The 16634-nt window shown below is 36.8% G+C and overlaps 2 protein-coding genes across 2 annotated transcripts in view; one reads left to right on the forward strand and one right to left on the reverse strand.

Moving 5' to 3' along the window:
• The window catches only part of LOC124277911 (scaffold attachment factor B2-like), a 30055-nt gene extending 22415 nt beyond the window's left edge, over positions 1-7640 (reverse strand). Inside the window, exon 1 of the mRNA XM_046713637.1 lies at positions 7485-7640. Within this exon, the coding sequence (XP_046569593.1) occupies positions 7485-7607 (123 nt within the window). The 5' untranslated portion in view covers positions 7608-7640. The remainder of the gene's footprint in view (positions 1-7484) is intronic.
• Positions 7641-9999: 2359 nt separating this feature from the next.
• The window catches only part of LOC124277989, a 33413-nt gene continuing 26778 nt past the window's right edge, over positions 10000-16634 (forward strand). Inside the window, exon 1 of the mRNA XM_046713715.1 lies at positions 10000-10099. Coding sequence (XP_046569671.1) covers positions 10089-10099 — 11 coding nt within the window. The 5' untranslated portion in view covers positions 10000-10088. The remainder of the gene's footprint in view (positions 10100-16634) is intronic.

A 16634-nucleotide genomic window follows, 5' to 3' on the forward strand; every position in this document is an offset into this window, starting at 1 on the left:
TTATGACATCTTCCCTGAACTTAATAGTTAGAGACTGTTTAATTTATTAAATACAATGACATGTAATCTAGGTAGACTGCTACAACAACTATCATAGAAAATAACCTGAGTTGGATGCTACAGCTCATGGCCATATTATGTACAATTGCAACAGCCTTGATATCTTGTATAGCAACACCCATTTTTAAAATACTGTTATTCCAAAATGACATCGCATATCGTCATAATATTTTGTCACATGATCGAACATGACGTTCATTTTATCCATTTGTCATCTGCTACATGTTCTGGCTGTTTCCGGCAACAATGGGAAATCAACTGATTTGTCAGAGCCAAGAAATTGTGAGAAAGTTTCAAAGTGGCGAAATATGTTCTAGCATTGCAAGATTCTTTGAAAGGCCTAGAAGCAGCATGTATTCTGTGGAAGAGCGGTTTAATCGACGTGGATGAGTTGAGAATGCTCCCAGATCAGGCCGTATAAGAAAACTGACTCCTTGTGACAATCAACTTTGAGGCAGGTCAGAAACGATAGGATTTCAGCTTTGGATGAAGTAAGTGAGAATTTGAAAAACTATAGGTCTAATTTGTATCGATGAGGACTCTAAGGAAACGATTATATGAAAATAAATTTCATAGACGTGTTGATAGAAAGAAAATTCGAAAACTTGACTATAACATCAGAAATTGTTCGGTCTTGAAAGACTTCTGTCCTTATCCCCCCTTAAATTTCTTTCTAGTCAATTATATCATATATATTCCTCATCTGATAAGGACGAGTTTTAACATGTTTCTATAATTGTATCTGAACATACTGTTATAGGAGTTATTTTTGCGTGGGATTAATTTTCGCGCTGTTAGTGCTAAAAGATTGTGCGCCAATAATCATACCAAGCGAAATATTCATGGGGAAGTCATGACAAATATTCAAGTAGGAATAACATGTAATTTGTCTTTCTCTCGGATAACAACATCAAAGCAATTATTCCCGGTCCATGTTTACAAATTACGTGATCAACAATGTCAAGAAGTCCACAGATGTTGGCCTACCAGTAATTCCTCAACACAATGTACGTACTTCACAGCAATCACTTACATACTGCGTCTACTCACGTCTTGAAATGAAGTGTAGTTGACAGTAAATGGATACGCATACATATTTTGTTTCGCCAAAAGTCATAATGTAGCTGGACGATCACATGTTGACAACAAACGACTTTCGTAGTGGAAAAGCGAAATCGCACGAAACCTCATCGGTGACAGATTAAATTGTTCCATGCATAAAAACTATCCGGCAGTACACAAAAAAGCTGTCGCATAACCTTAGTTATGATTATAAATATTTTACATTTATAGAGCATAACCTGCAATGAAAATGACACAAAACTAGAATATATTTCTCTTTAAAAAACAATAGTTTGAGATACTATCTTTTTAAGATCACTGCATCAGAATTCATCTCGGAATATTATTGGGTACGTTTTAACTAAATCACCGGTAGGGGAACGTGTGCACTGCACAGCTGACTGCTATTTCCGGCGCTGTATATGAGACAATTACACAGTAATCTTAATACTGCATATAAGACAATGCCTAACAAAAACAAACTAGAACTGAATAGGTAAATAATCTTTTCTAGCGATGTTTAATTGCAAATTTGACGTCTTTGGTCTTCACTTGTATATTCGTACACGCGAAGCCATGTCAGCCACAAATCACAATGTTGACACAAGTATAATCCCACCTCTCTCTGATTGTGTTAGTAAACAAGATTCTATTATGGCGGCTAGCTTTGATCATTGCATGTCTATTGGTTGTGAAAATGTTGTGATGGATACCATCACTCAGGTGTTTGAAATGCGCGAAAAAACAACTGAACGAACAGGCCTTTTGTGAACTTTCCGCGAAAATTGCACCAGAAAATATATACGATTACAGTACTAAAAGACATATCCTAATTCTAAAAATGTCACTGAAAGAAATATTTCCTCATCGTTATAATTTAGTGGGGATACGGGCGGAAGTCTTACCAAATTATCTTTGGGGAAAACAATTATGTTTTTGTTTGGAGACGGCCCGAAAAATAAAAATAATAAGGGACACATCACAAAATATGGAGGTAAGGTAAGGGAAAGAGTTCCTTCCTTTCCCCCAACTCTAAACCGGGTTCAGGCTAAAACGTCACCACAGCAAAACGTCACCTGGCGAAAACGGTACCAACTGGACATAACGGAACCTCGACTTGGCGAAAACAGCTACAAATCTTATGGCGAAAACGGCACCAACTAAAATCTTATGGGGAAAACTAGTTTGTTATAAGATAATCGGATTGCAGATAGTAAATACATCTACTATTATGTCGGAACTATCAAAATTTAAGAACAAGGATGTATTTTTAATTCAAGGATACGATGTGAAAACTACTTTATACGATAACGGCGCATTGAATAACTCAACTATTAGTGACATTCTGAACTCATTACAACAGTTCATTTCTAAAAGTAACCACTTCCAGTAATAATCAAATCTACGTATATATTCAATGTAAGGCAAGTTTTATATAACTTGATTTTCTGCGGCTGCTCATTTCGTTGCTGGGCGTAACCAACACAATATCGAACATATTTATTATTCAATCATTTATCTGTTAATTTGTCACAGTATTTTTCTTTTGTTGTCAAGTTATTTCAATTATGTATCCAGTTATTGGAACAATGTACTGGAGTTGCGTCTATATAAGCCACTAGGCTTGTTCGTATATCCTGGTTTCTTTGACGAAATGAAAGTGTTTAAACCAAATATATCTACTGTGCCGACAGTGATTGGAAATGGGCATCCCATAGCTGATAATCGGATTGCAGAATTTTTAGATAGTAAATACATCTACTGTGCCGACAGTGATTGGAAAGGGCATCCCAATTTAGCGTGAAAACATTGCAACCTTTGATGTTTTAAGTACATTTACTCAACTGAAATGGCCCAGAGTCAAATTCAGTGTCAAAATGAAATTGTATTTAAAACGCACAAATGTACCCATTGTTTACCGTCGCCGAAATACCTTAGTTGTGCGTGCGACGTTAAATAAAGCAAATAACAACAACCCATTGTTTGGTAGTTTTTTTGTTTTATGGGGATTTTTTTTTTTGGGGGGGGGTATACAGAACATAATATTGTTGCTGAATATATGTAACATAAATTATGCAAGCTTAACCCATTCAACACCGCAGGCCGAATAATCGGCCACAAAGTTATGAGTCCCTCGACACCAGAGGCCGATTAATCGGCCAGGCAGTAGTCACGTCAAAATGAGACATAATTTTAGGAACCTACCTGACTTTTGATTCATATATCAAATCTATCACATTTCACAATGTCTGAAAACACTTATTAAATTTCAATTTAGCATATATTATCAGCAGAATTAAAATTATAAACTATTTTTTGCAATGTTATTGAAAAGCGATTCTCGGACACATGCTTCGCAGCGGCGGTCCACAATAACATTGTCAAAGAGCTATTTCCATCTTTTGCGATGTTTGCAAGAGGAAATTATTAAATAAATTGAATAAACTAATGAATAAAAAAGCAACAGCATTCATAAAAGTTGTCAAACGTGATTCATATAAAAATTACTATTTCCATCTTTTTATATTATCAGCGATCATGTAATGCAAGTCAAGTCACTGACAAGTGACATCTCGGCTCTAAGTAATGATGCCTCAATCTTCACTAATGAATAAACACGATGTTTAATGCAAAAATACATACATGAAGCATTTTTGTCACAGGTCATAACCTAGCACGATACGTCAAATAAGTTCCATAATTTACGTATAGGTAGCGATTTCTTGCTTAATATGTTCAGAATAGCATTATTTTACCCAAAACTTTTGTCCAAATCTAAAAGTTTTCGTTTATGAGGGCGGTATCCATTGCCGTAATATGATTGGCTGCCTTAGGTCACGTGTCTGATTTTGACCAATCACGACCCTTATAGCAGACTGTGGCGAAAAAGCATCATTAGAAACCAATTTTTATCCAATAAAATCGCTTCTTACAACTGTGAAAATACTCTTGGCAAGGGTCCAGTGATGTTGTTGATGTTCAGAGTTTTCGAACAATGCCCGACTTCAAACGATTTGCCGCGCATGTTATTCATACTAAGCTTCGAAAACGGAGGTATTTTCAGTTATGTCATTTTACCAAGTGGAAAGCCACAGATATCGGGAAATAGGCAACCATACATATTGTTTAAGAAATCTTTTTATAATAATTTTCTGATTACGTAAAAATGAAAATATAAATGAAAAAGGCATGGGCATGACACAAATGGAAAAAATCGCCATAGTTTTTGCTCTTTTTGTGGTTTATCTGGACGTTATAAATGTAAGCTTGCATTTTCATTCAAATATAAATTTATTTAAGTTGTAGTTGTATTATTTGAATAATATTATAAAAATAAACTTCATATTTATCAACAGTAGGATTAGATCTTTTAAATGGTGTTTGGGATGTAGTAGCAATAACGTTTTACAAGCTTATAATTTCCTTCATAAACATAGGCTTCATCTATGACCTCAGAGTCTCTGGGAACTCGGTCTCATGGCAGTAAATGCCTCTGGTTGACTGGTGTTGAAAGAGTTAATGATGTTTCATTTTTCATATTTTACCATTTTTATTAGACATTTCCTGAAATTGTGTCACTGCCGTTACGAAATTTGTAACATCATTTTGAAAAGAAAAAATCCAAAGATAATATTTATTTAATGTACATATATATTAAAATATCTAGTTTTACAATATAACATGGCTAATGAGTTTTGAAATTGTATATTTATTGCTTATGAAAAAGACAAAAAAAATCAAATGCCACATCTGTGACATCAGCCACTGGAGTTGTGACACATGAACATTGAGTAAAATTGGGTGGTGTAAAGTAAATATAAAAATATATTTTCCCTAATTGTGTTACTGTAAAGTGTAGAAGATACTGGGATAAGTTAGTTACCATAATTTTTTTTGTTTGATTTTGGCTTAAGTTTGTCGGATACAAACATCTGACATAAATATGCACGGATTTTGAGAATGACTCATATGTTGATATAATCTTGCTAATGTTATAATGAAATGAAATAAAACATAAGTCAACGTCATACTTTGTTTTATATATGGTGCCGTTTTAGCCCAGAAAGCAGTAGCCGTTTTCACCAATATGGTGCCGTTTTCGCCAAACAAATTTGGTGCCGTTATGCTGTGGTTCCGTTTTAGCTATAACCCCTCTAAACCTAGCCCGAACTTAAATTTTTGGGTAAGAGTTCCTCCCGTTCCCCCATCCCAAATAATAATTAATAGACTGAACCGCATAAAAAACGCAAGTTTTTCAAAATGAATAAATATTCGACAGAACATTGTTAAATGTTATAGTGTAACTACATATTGGTTACCTTTGTTGTGAAAAAACAGTTTGTTAGTGTTCAGGTTCTGTTTGTGATTTCTCTTGGATATTGCACATCGCCAAAACGCAGCAATTGAATTGGCCGTGGGATGTGGTTACAGAAGTTTTTCATGAAAATCATGATGCGCATTATGTCAGGGACACATAGGGGTATAAAAATGCCCTCAAATCAGTTTGAAATATCTCCCGACAAACGCCCACCAAGAATGCCAAGGTTAACGACGCAACAGAGGGACAAGCCATCGGCCGCCTTGAAGCTGGACAGAGTGTTGCAGATGTTGCCAATGCATTCCATGTGCACATAATCGACCATTTACCGTCTTCAGGAACGCTTTTGCAGCTACACAGACCACGGCTGACCGCCAACGTCCTGGGCGTCCGAGAATCACAACACCACGGTAAGATCGACACATTCAACGTTAAGCACATCGGGATCGATTCTTATCTGCCAACGAGACTGCCCGACAGACTATTGGACATCACAACGGAGCAATAAGCGGAGATACAGTTTAAGCGCAGACTCAGCGCGAGTCCACCTCCGTTATCGTCGTCCAGCTCGGCGTGCTATCCTCACACGAGACATCGTCAGAATCGTCTGCAGTGGAGCTACGTTGCATCGAAACTGGCGTCAACAACAGTGGAGACTGGTATTGTTCTCTGATGAAAGTCGGTTTTGCATTTATCATGCTGACGGCCGAGTTCAAATATGGCGAAGACGACTTGAACGCTTTGCTGTCGAATGTGTAATGGAAGATGATGCATGGGGAGGTCCGAGCATTATGGTATGGGCAGCGATTGGCCTGAATCAGAGATTAGGGCCAGTATTCTTCCAGAATATTGAGCCAGGTCGGGGAAATGGAGTCACTGCCCAACGTTATATCGACCAGATCCTCCAACCCCAGGTTGTGCCATTTTGCGTTCGACACAAGCAACACATTTACCAGCAAGATTATGCCAGGCCCCACACTGTTAGAGTCACTCAGGCATTTTTTCAGCAGCATAACATCCGACTACTGCCATGGCTTGCTGTCAGTCCCGATTTAAACCCGATCGAACATTTTTGGGACGAGCTGCAAAGACGACTGAATGAAGTCCGACCACGTCCGACAACTGCAGCAGAACTCCAGGCAGCCATCATCCGGACATTTGCGGCAATCCCTAGGGCCTTTGTCAACCGTCTGATTCACTCCATCTTCAGGCGGTGCACAGCTGTAGTGAATGCACGAGATGGACATACGCGCTACTGACTTATTGGATCAATTTCGATTTTGTCTTCAATGCAAAGTAAACCAACAATGTTTCCATGTATTGACTGACATGTCCCGATCATCATGCAATAAGTGTTGATTGTTATTATGTACCTGTGTTCATGCATTATCTGTCAAAAGTAAAGTTTTTCTAAATCTGGATTTTGACTTGCGTTTCTTTTGCGGTTCAGTATATATACTAAAATTATTAACAAAACTAAACAACAATTACTAGAGAACTCACAAAAATGACTAAAAGTCCATAAGTTAGGTTTAGGGGAACGGAAGTAACTCTTTCCCGCCATGTTTGTATGTATTAATATGGTCACCCGCTGTATAAACACGATTTCAAGCCGTAAATGCGTCAGCGTGTCGTATCACAACCTTTGGTTTCAAATGCTAACGAGTAATATTCATTTACTTACTATCTTAAAGCCAATTAAACTCTTGTGGTGAGATGATCGAATAAACAAAAACAATTCCACATGGTCTAGGCATATACTCTATCGTCCACGATATCGACGGCCATTTTGGTGAAATATTTTGGCTGTTGACGCTTAACGAAGATGATGAAAGAATATCATTTAGTATATCTATTAACACGAAAACGTTAACAGCACATTAATGATTAAACAGAGACATTATCGTCATCACCATGATAGTAAAGCTAGTATTACTTGTAACTATCGTTCCGAACCACGCTGGGCTTGGTTCATTGTGTGGTGGTAAGTTTTGTCAGACAATTCTACTTCTGCAAGCCAAATCAAGTCATTGAAATTGTTTACCTTTGCAAGCCTTTCATGTAATACTGCTTTTACACCAGCCTTGTCTAGACCACGTATCTCCAGTTCCTGACGCAAATCAACAACACGCATTTCAGCAAGCGTCTTTTCTGCTTGAGCCGCCATGCTCCTGAATGATATTAAGTGTGCCCGGATGTTGCAGGTGCCCCGGATGATGCAGGTGTCCCGGATGATGAACCAGTATGGTTCGTTTCGAAATACATACCGGTATAATATATATGGAAATAAGCATATGCCAACTTTCACCTGTGTCACCCTCTCCTCTGATAAAACACACTGATTACACTCGTAAAGATGACCAGAATTAAAAAAGCCACATATGCCCCTTGTTCAGAGCTATTTCTTATTTTGCCGGACATTAGATCGTATTTGCTGTTGGTAGCTGCTGTATGACGCCAAGTAAGATATCAACACATACTACGGGTATAAATTCAGTACAACCAACTGGCGTATATCGTGAATACATAATAAAAATCGATATGAACACGCTGTAAAATACACAATTAACCATAGCATGATAATTCAAAAACATGTAAACTCAACTAAGCGTGCCACATAAATTTATATACATCTTTAGTGTGAACTTTTGTTGAGCTCTGGTCAGTGGATTTATATCAATAAAACGTGTGACTGATTTATTCCCTGTTGTAGTTATTATTGTTTAATGTCTCGTTACGCCATTGTTAACCCCTGGATTCGTGGATTTAATTTTTTTTTCTTGAAATAATGGTACAATATCATTTTTTCCAACAATGAAGCATACGACTTTATGGATAACAATTTCTTGTTTATTGCATAGAGCGACGTTTCGGTGTAGCTTTTTACACCGTTATCAATATAATATTAAGCTAGTGTAACCGCGATCACTTTTAGCAGAGACCATATACCTGCTTGTAGCTTGGTAAGTGACTATAATGTATCTACACCGAAACGTCGCCCTGTTTAATAGACAAGAACTTGTTATACATAAAGTCGAATGCTTCATTATTGACTCACAACTTCTAGAATGCCGATCTATGATTTTTTTCACCAAACTCATTAAAATAAGATCTTGGTTTTGACTAACGCCCAACAATCTGTGTGTGGCAGTAGTGAGAACTAAGGTTTCATAATCCTAATTTCCTCGTAGTTTGCATGCTATAATTTGGGTTATAGCTAAAACGGCACCACGCCAAAACGGTACTAACCAAAACGGAATCAAATTGGCGAAAACGGAACCTTGACTTGGCGAAAACGGAACCTTGAGGCGAAAACGGAACTTTGACTTGGCGAAAACGGAACCATAAAATTTTAGCTCTAAATTAAATGTATAAATAAAACTTTACGTTAACTAAGTGCTCAACGATAATGATTTAAAATGGATACTTGCTGTTTACATGGTTGACTCTTCCATTCACATCTATCGGCTGACCAAATAAACTTGTCTCTTCTCAAAACATTAAGAACTTGTTGTTTTTAATGCAGTTATCAGTTTATTCTTGGTACTTAATGCACAGGCTACAAGTATAAACATGTTGCTTATCAAAACATGTTATAAACACTAGTTAATGAACACGCCTCATGCATATTATTCCAAAGAAAACAGCGGCGTCTTTGATGGGTTGACAAGCTTCATTAAAACAACAACTCATGACTGTTCTGTTACAACTCAATGTCATGATACATGCTATATAAGACGTGGTTATTCATCAAAATGTACAAGCGACAATGGCTGCGAGGTGCTTGACTTGCGAGAAGACTGTTCGCCGAAATCAACACGCTATCACTTGTGATGGATGCGGAGGATGCGATAAACTGATCGTGTTAAATAAAACAAAAAACTAGTAGTGTTTTGGTGTTTTTTAATAATGTGGTTCCGTTTTCGCCAGAGAAAATTGGTTCCGTTTTGGCCAGAGTGGTTCCGTTTTCGCCAATTGGTTTTTGGTACCGTTTTGACGCGGTTCCGTTTTAGCCTGCACCCTTATAATTTCAACTTGTCCACAAGAGTAACAGAATTATATGCAATAAATGCATCCAAGAGTATTTCAGGAATTGAAACCGGCAGATGATCCTTTTAGTTAGGAACATCATAATTTATGGCTAGGGGTGGGGTGGGGATAGATGATTTTATGGAAAGCATGTAAATGGGGAATGGCCCCCAAATTTATGTACAAAGTGATCCCTTTGTCATGTACATAGTCAATGACCGTCCCCCATATTTTAAAGCATAATTACTATATTCCATGTACTTGCTGTCCCCCCAACATCCCCAGAACAAAATGGGCGCCCCCAAAAAATCATCATCACCCCACCAAGCCATAAATTATGAACGGTAAATCGAATTACCGATTATTCCACGAGTAAGCATTGACATTTTGGCCTGATTTGTTTTTCGAATCGTTCGATAAAACCATTTGCTTGTAATTTGCATAAACCATTTCGTTAAGGCATTATGTTTTTAAAACAAACTATAATCTGTGCTTTTCTGGATGTGACCTTTGACAACCGGAAGTAAACGATAAGGGCGGCGTGACTGAATGTTTACTGTGACAACACTGTCTTATTGGAGATAACATTGTCTCGGAACTTGCATAATGATCGACAGTTATGGACAAAGGGTAAGATAACTTATCATTTATATCAGTGGTTCATTGATCGAAAACGGGGTGATGTAGTTATCAGGAACCAGCTAAAAAACCTGCATGCCCAGACCAAAGTGCCCCCATCAACAGTTTAGATAAAGTTGAATGAAACCAAATATGCTAACGAAAACATCGAATTAAAGAATACTCAATTTCACGTTCTGTTTCTGATGAGATGACTAGTCATTGCAAAAAATACGGTAATCACTACTTGTGACAGACACAATCAATCAAGTGAGCATATTGCTCAGTTTAGCTTATCCATAGGCCCTACATGCCAGAGGGACATATTTGTCCCACCTCTTCAACCTGGTTTAAACATATTTTTATTCCCAAAGAATCTGGTTTGCTAAACAAGCAAAACTGTGCTTTTATTAGTACCTCACCAGTACATATACAGTCGAACCCCGTTTACTCGGACCCTGTTTATCCGGAAACCCCGCCTTCCGGACGATGTTTAGGTGAAACGAAACTTGCCTTCAGTAATTGTACTCGCTTAGCCAGACCCCGCGCTCCCGGACCCGCACGGTGAATTTTCAAACCATTCCCATAGATATCCATTTAAAAATGATCCAGTTATCCGGACGGAAAGATCTGGGCACATGTGCATGTGTACATGTATGTTTCACGTCAGTATTGTTTACCGGACGACTAAGTGTATTCATTGTTAATCTCTCGGCAGGCGTTTGCTGTGAATTGATTACTTACCCATCAAAACACTAGGGACGCGTGTCACTTCAGTTGTGGCAGGTGTGAGAACATCACATCAGTAACAAAAACACATGTTAATTAGGATTAGGATTAAGCTGAGCCGCGGAATTTGATGCAGCAGTTACCATGAAGTGACGGCGACAAAGTCCCAACTGCTGAACAGTACGTTGATGAAGATACTGTCGTGGAAACTGGCCATGGGCTAACTGATGAAGAAATCATCAACATAGTGCAGCCACTGACAGACGACCAGGCAGATGATGATGAACAACAAGCAGTTGTTACGCTAACAGTCTGTTGACCTTCTACGAATGAACTGGAGACGAAGGTTCAGTGAATTTATTGATGGACTTGGTGAAGTGATCTGAAGAAATAAAACCAAGGAAGCAGACACCTATCACAGACTTTTTTAAGGAAATAATGTGCTACATGTGATATGTGATATCGAGTCAAGTAAGATGTGCTACGTAAAATGTATTACGTGAATCAACGTGCTGAAAGAAAGTTTATTGGTGTGATATTGAATATGGTATTGTTATGATTATATGTTTTTGACTATTGACTTATTGATATACATACATGAATAAATTTTCAATATACGTTGTCAATGCGTTTTGCTTGTTTGATCCAGTTAACCGGGCGCCTCGCTATCCGGACGATTTCCGAGTGTAACCAAAATGTCCGGATAAACGGGGTTCGACTGTATCATGTAAACAAAATACACAAGAACTCGAGACACAAAAACGACAAAATAATCAACCTTCACATTCAAGTCGAATAACGTTCAAAATGTATCACGCACACGAATATACTTCTACACTTTTTAATTCTGCTGGAAATTTCCTGTTTCTAGATACTATCCAATATCATCTCAGGCAAAGCAAAAGCTCTGAAAATGACCATTCAAAATTGGGTGCATCGTAAATGTCTCCATTTTGGACACATTACAAAATTGCGATTCACAGCATTGTTTTTTTCATGAAAAAATCAGATATTTACTTGCAGGATAGAATTTTAAACAATAGCACATTAATGATCACTGATTTTGGGGGGGATCAAAACACCAAAGGTAATTCTGACATGTCACTAGGTGAGTTTTCTGCCATATTGGATCGTTTTACAAAATCAAGTTTTGCGCAGGCTGGTCATGAGTCGTTAATTATATCACATGGATTTCTACACGGCTGTGACAAATACATCTCTGAAGTCCTCATACATTCTAGAATCAAATAACAAATGGTCTTTGTCACCAAAACCAAGTGTCTAGATGAAATCAAACGAAACATTTTGGGTGTGAAAAGGAACGCTGTGCTTGTAAGACTGCATGTGTGTGAAATGTAAACGAAGAAATAATCAGATTTTACACTGTGTAGCATTTTCTCAAATTTTCAGACATACATTCTTCTATGTGTTTAGAAGATTTATGGTAAGAGTACTGTAGCAAGAAATGGGGATTAAAAGATAGATACAATAATTTGATAAATTGTCATCGAAATTGTCAAAGTTTCCATGCTGCAAGATGCTATGACTGATGCAAAATCATGCAGAAGGACAACAGTAATTATCAACATTTCTGACAATGTTCTCTTACTTACAATGAAACTAATTAAACCAAATAACAATTTGGTAGTCAGAATTATTGTGATTACTTACTTCAGAAATGTATGTACAAATGATCCCTGAATCAAGGAACATCTGAACTCTGAGTCCCTATATATTTGAGTTACTCCTTTGCTCTCTGAGAAACTTGACTGACCAAACAGTGACTGACTAGACATAGAGATTTACTGGGTTACATCTTCTTTTTATTCTTTTTTTTTAATGTAAGGCCAGACCAATTTTATTTCTTGTTTTATGGATCTGCCGGTCCTATTTTTTCAAGAATAAGAAAATACATAAAAAATAATGTTCCCCGCTCAGAAAATGTTTTTAGATCGTATTTTGCCCCATATAAACTTAATAAATTGCCAAAAGTAAAATACGTTTAGTATTTAGAAGGAATTTACTTTGACTGGTGACTTTTATTTCTATTTTTTTTCTCTTCCTGCCTTTAGGTTTTCTGAGGACAAAAATCCGTAAAACAAGAAATAAAATTGGTCTGGCCTAACCCAGAAAAATCTCTATGTTCATCAAATAGCATCTTCTAAAATGCCAATCATGCATCTAGTGACTGACTAGGTAGTAGAAAGTTTCTACATTATGTGTACAGTCTATAATTAGTTCTCAAGGAAACTCATCCAATTTTTTATGGCAATATTAACTATTTTTGTACCTATAGATCTACTGAGCCATTTCCTATCCTATTACCCCAAACAAAGTGTTTTTTGTTTTCCTAACACAAACAAGCTATAAATCATTTCACCATTGTGACACCCCCATGCTTTGAAAAGAAATTATATTACCTTTTGTGTCTTACGAAGTAAAATAATTGAAAATGACTTGAGGCATGTCTTTTATATATTTTTGTGTAATATCTACTGATCTAGTTTTGTTGTATCTTATGGCAATCTAGACGGTATTCTTTACATTGGTATTGTCAGTGGAATAACTTTTATCTTTATTGTCAAAATAATGCACCATTAAATAAAATTTGATATTCAGTTTGTCAATGATTGGTGTCAGTACTGGCATTAGTTTATGCTTATCAACTTGTAATTTTAGTTTTCAACCTGAAAATAATGTGTTGATGGGAACCAGAATGAAAGTGATTGTATCAATAGCTTCACATTGTGTTGTAATTATTAATCAGATACCTAACAAATCAATGAAAGTGATTGTATCAATAGCTTCACATTGTGTTGTAATTATTAATCAGATACCTAACAAATCAATGAGAGTGATTGTATCAATAGCTTCACATTGTGTTGTAATTATTAATCAGATACCTAACAAATCAATGAGAGTGATTGTATCAATAGCTTCACATTGTGTTGTAATTATTAATCAGATACCTAACAAATTAATGGCAATTTCTCTTTGTTAAATCAATGAATGAACCATTTTTGAACAATTATGGGAACATATCTATTTCAATTAATACAATATTGGCCGACTGCACTACCAGCAACTTTGATGCCTGTGACACTGAGTAGTGTCATATGAAACAAAGATATCAATAATAGCAATGAATGAGTGAATTTTGTTTTACGCCGCACTCAGCAATTTCCAGCTATATGGCGGTCTGTAAATAATCGAGTCTGGACCAGACAATCCAGTGATCAACAGCATGAGCATTGATCTGCGCAATTGGGAACCGATGACATGAGTCAACCAAGTCGGTGAGCCTGACCACCCGATCCCGTTAGTTGCCTCTTATGACAAGCATGGGTTACTGAAGATCAATATTCTAACCCGGACCTTCACGGGTGAATAATAGCAATTGTTAAGGAGAAGAATCATATCCAACCTTTCTAATGGCGATGATCACTGTTCTGTCATCCAGATCATTGCCCAGCTCCATTATTCACAACTTTGTGTATGAGTCAACTGGTTATAATGGTAAGATGTAGATAGCCTAAACACACTACCAGCTGTCGATTGGTGTGTGCTACTGGGGACCTGTTTATATAAGCAGTACATGCCTAGCTAGTGCGGATGGAGATCAGCTAATTTAGGCCTTAAAATTTTTGTTGTGGTTCCGATTACCTGACCAACCCTTGAATTCTGGTGACAACCCTACTTATTTTAGAGGTAATACTAAAATAAGCTTTCAGATACCATTGCTTTTTTACAGGCACTAACAGACATTGGTCATGCTGATAAAGAAAGTCGACATGATGGCCGCAAGCTTGATTGAATAAACAATTACACATTGATAAATGTGTTATTAGTTCGTACTTTACTTCTAAAAAAAAAATGTAAAAAGAAAAAAGAATTCCTACCTACCTACCCTAAATTTGAAAGAGGTGTAATCAGAACCACAACATTATTTTCGTTTGGCCTTATGTAATATGTATCATATATTGAGCTGCTGCTGCATTTCGTGGAAAATGGGCAGCTGGTGTATGTCTTTGTTGGACTTCAAATTATAGAACTGTAATCGAACACTTTGTCATGATGAAATGTTTATGTTGTTATCAAGTTTCTACTCAACAAATGATATCTGGACACTTGTCATATATGAAATGGTGGTATTTTTTAAGTTCAGCAGAGAGACTTGCAGTCTAAACAAAGAATGTTTATGAATAATGTGTCAATTGGACAAACAATGGTTTGTGAACATTTGTAAATACTTTCAGTAATAGTGTTTGCTGGTGCTTGTGTACTTGGTAGTGGTGTACATTTCAACAGATTCTTGTTTCTGGTTGTTTAGTGGGTACCCGGTAGATAGTGTATGAGATATGTTATCAGATAAGGTTATTGGTTGTTAATCATTCCAAAGATTGTTAGAGACCCTTGTATTTGGATAATTTGCAGTCTTGGCTCATTTGAGTCAAGTCAAACTCCACTTGATTTCTTTATATATATTAATCTGACAGTTGATGTTTGGAATGTTTGTATATTAGTCCAGCAGTTAATAATGAACCAAATTATCTATGGGGAAGGAGTACCTGTGAGCATCACAGAAAACTAGATTTTACTTCTTAATTGAAAATAATATTTTGAGTAAATTACGGTGATATTCATTCATGGATGATTTTTATTCTTCAAATGTTCTTCGCTCTATGCAGGTTTTTACGGGACGTGGGATTACTGCGTATTGGACGCAGAAATTTGATGAAGGACCCCCAAACAAAAATCCAGTGCGTCCTTATGGACACAATATTTGAAAATTATTTAATAAAAGATTTTTCAAATTATATGTATGGTTGTCTATTTCCCGATATCAGTGGCTTTCCGCTCGCTAACATGATGCAACAGCGGGAAATACCTCAGTTTTCGAAGCTTTGTATGAGTAACATGTGAGGCGATTCGTTTGATGGCGGGTATCGATCGAGAGCTCTGAACATCAACAATATTATTGTACCCTTGCAAAGAGTATTTTCGCAGTTGTAAGAAGCGATTTATTGGATAAAGGTTGGTTTCTAATGATGCTTATTTCCCAGAGTTTGCTATAAGGATCGTGATTGGTCACAATTGTGCATGTGACCTAAAGCAGCCAATCATATTACAGCAATGGATACTGTGCTCTAGGTTTAGATGAAAGTTTTGGGTAAAATCCTGCTATTCAGAACGTGTTTTTACGCAAACAATCACCACCTATACATATATTATGAAACTTAGTGTACATATCGAGCTAGGTTATGACCTGTGACTAAAATGCTTCATGCATATGTTTTAGCATTAAACAATCGTGTCCGAGCGTAAAGTTCGAGGTGAAGAAAGCTGCGATGTCACTTGAATTACATTACACGATCGCTCAAAAAAGATGGAAATAGTGAGTTATAATATACGTTTGACAACTTTTATGAGTACTGTTGTTGATTTTATTCATCAGTTTATTCAATTTGTATGATTATTTTCTCGAAACATCGTTACTTTACTCTTTGACAACTTTGAGGTGGACCCGTTGCCAAAGCATGTGTCCGAGAATTGTTTTTTTAAATAACATTGCAAAAAATAGTTTATAATTCTAATCCTGTCGATAACATATGGCCATTTGAAATTTAATAAGTATTTTTCAGACATTGTGAAAAGTGAAAGATTTGATAAAAGAATCATATGTTAGTTAGGTTCCTAAAATTATAGATAATTTTGATGCGACTACTGCCTGCCTACGGTGTCTGGAGACTCGTGACGTCTTGGCCTACGGTGTTGAATGGGTTAAAGTATTGTCACAGTCAGTTTCTCTTGTCTTGTT

The sequence above is a fragment of the Haliotis rubra genome, unplaced genomic scaffold (genome assembly GCF_003918875.1).
Source record: "Haliotis rubra isolate DU_JTF1 unplaced genomic scaffold, ASM391887v1 Scf23, whole genome shotgun sequence".
Classification (NCBI taxonomy): Eukaryota; Metazoa; Mollusca; class Gastropoda; order Lepetellida; family Haliotidae; genus Haliotis; species Haliotis rubra.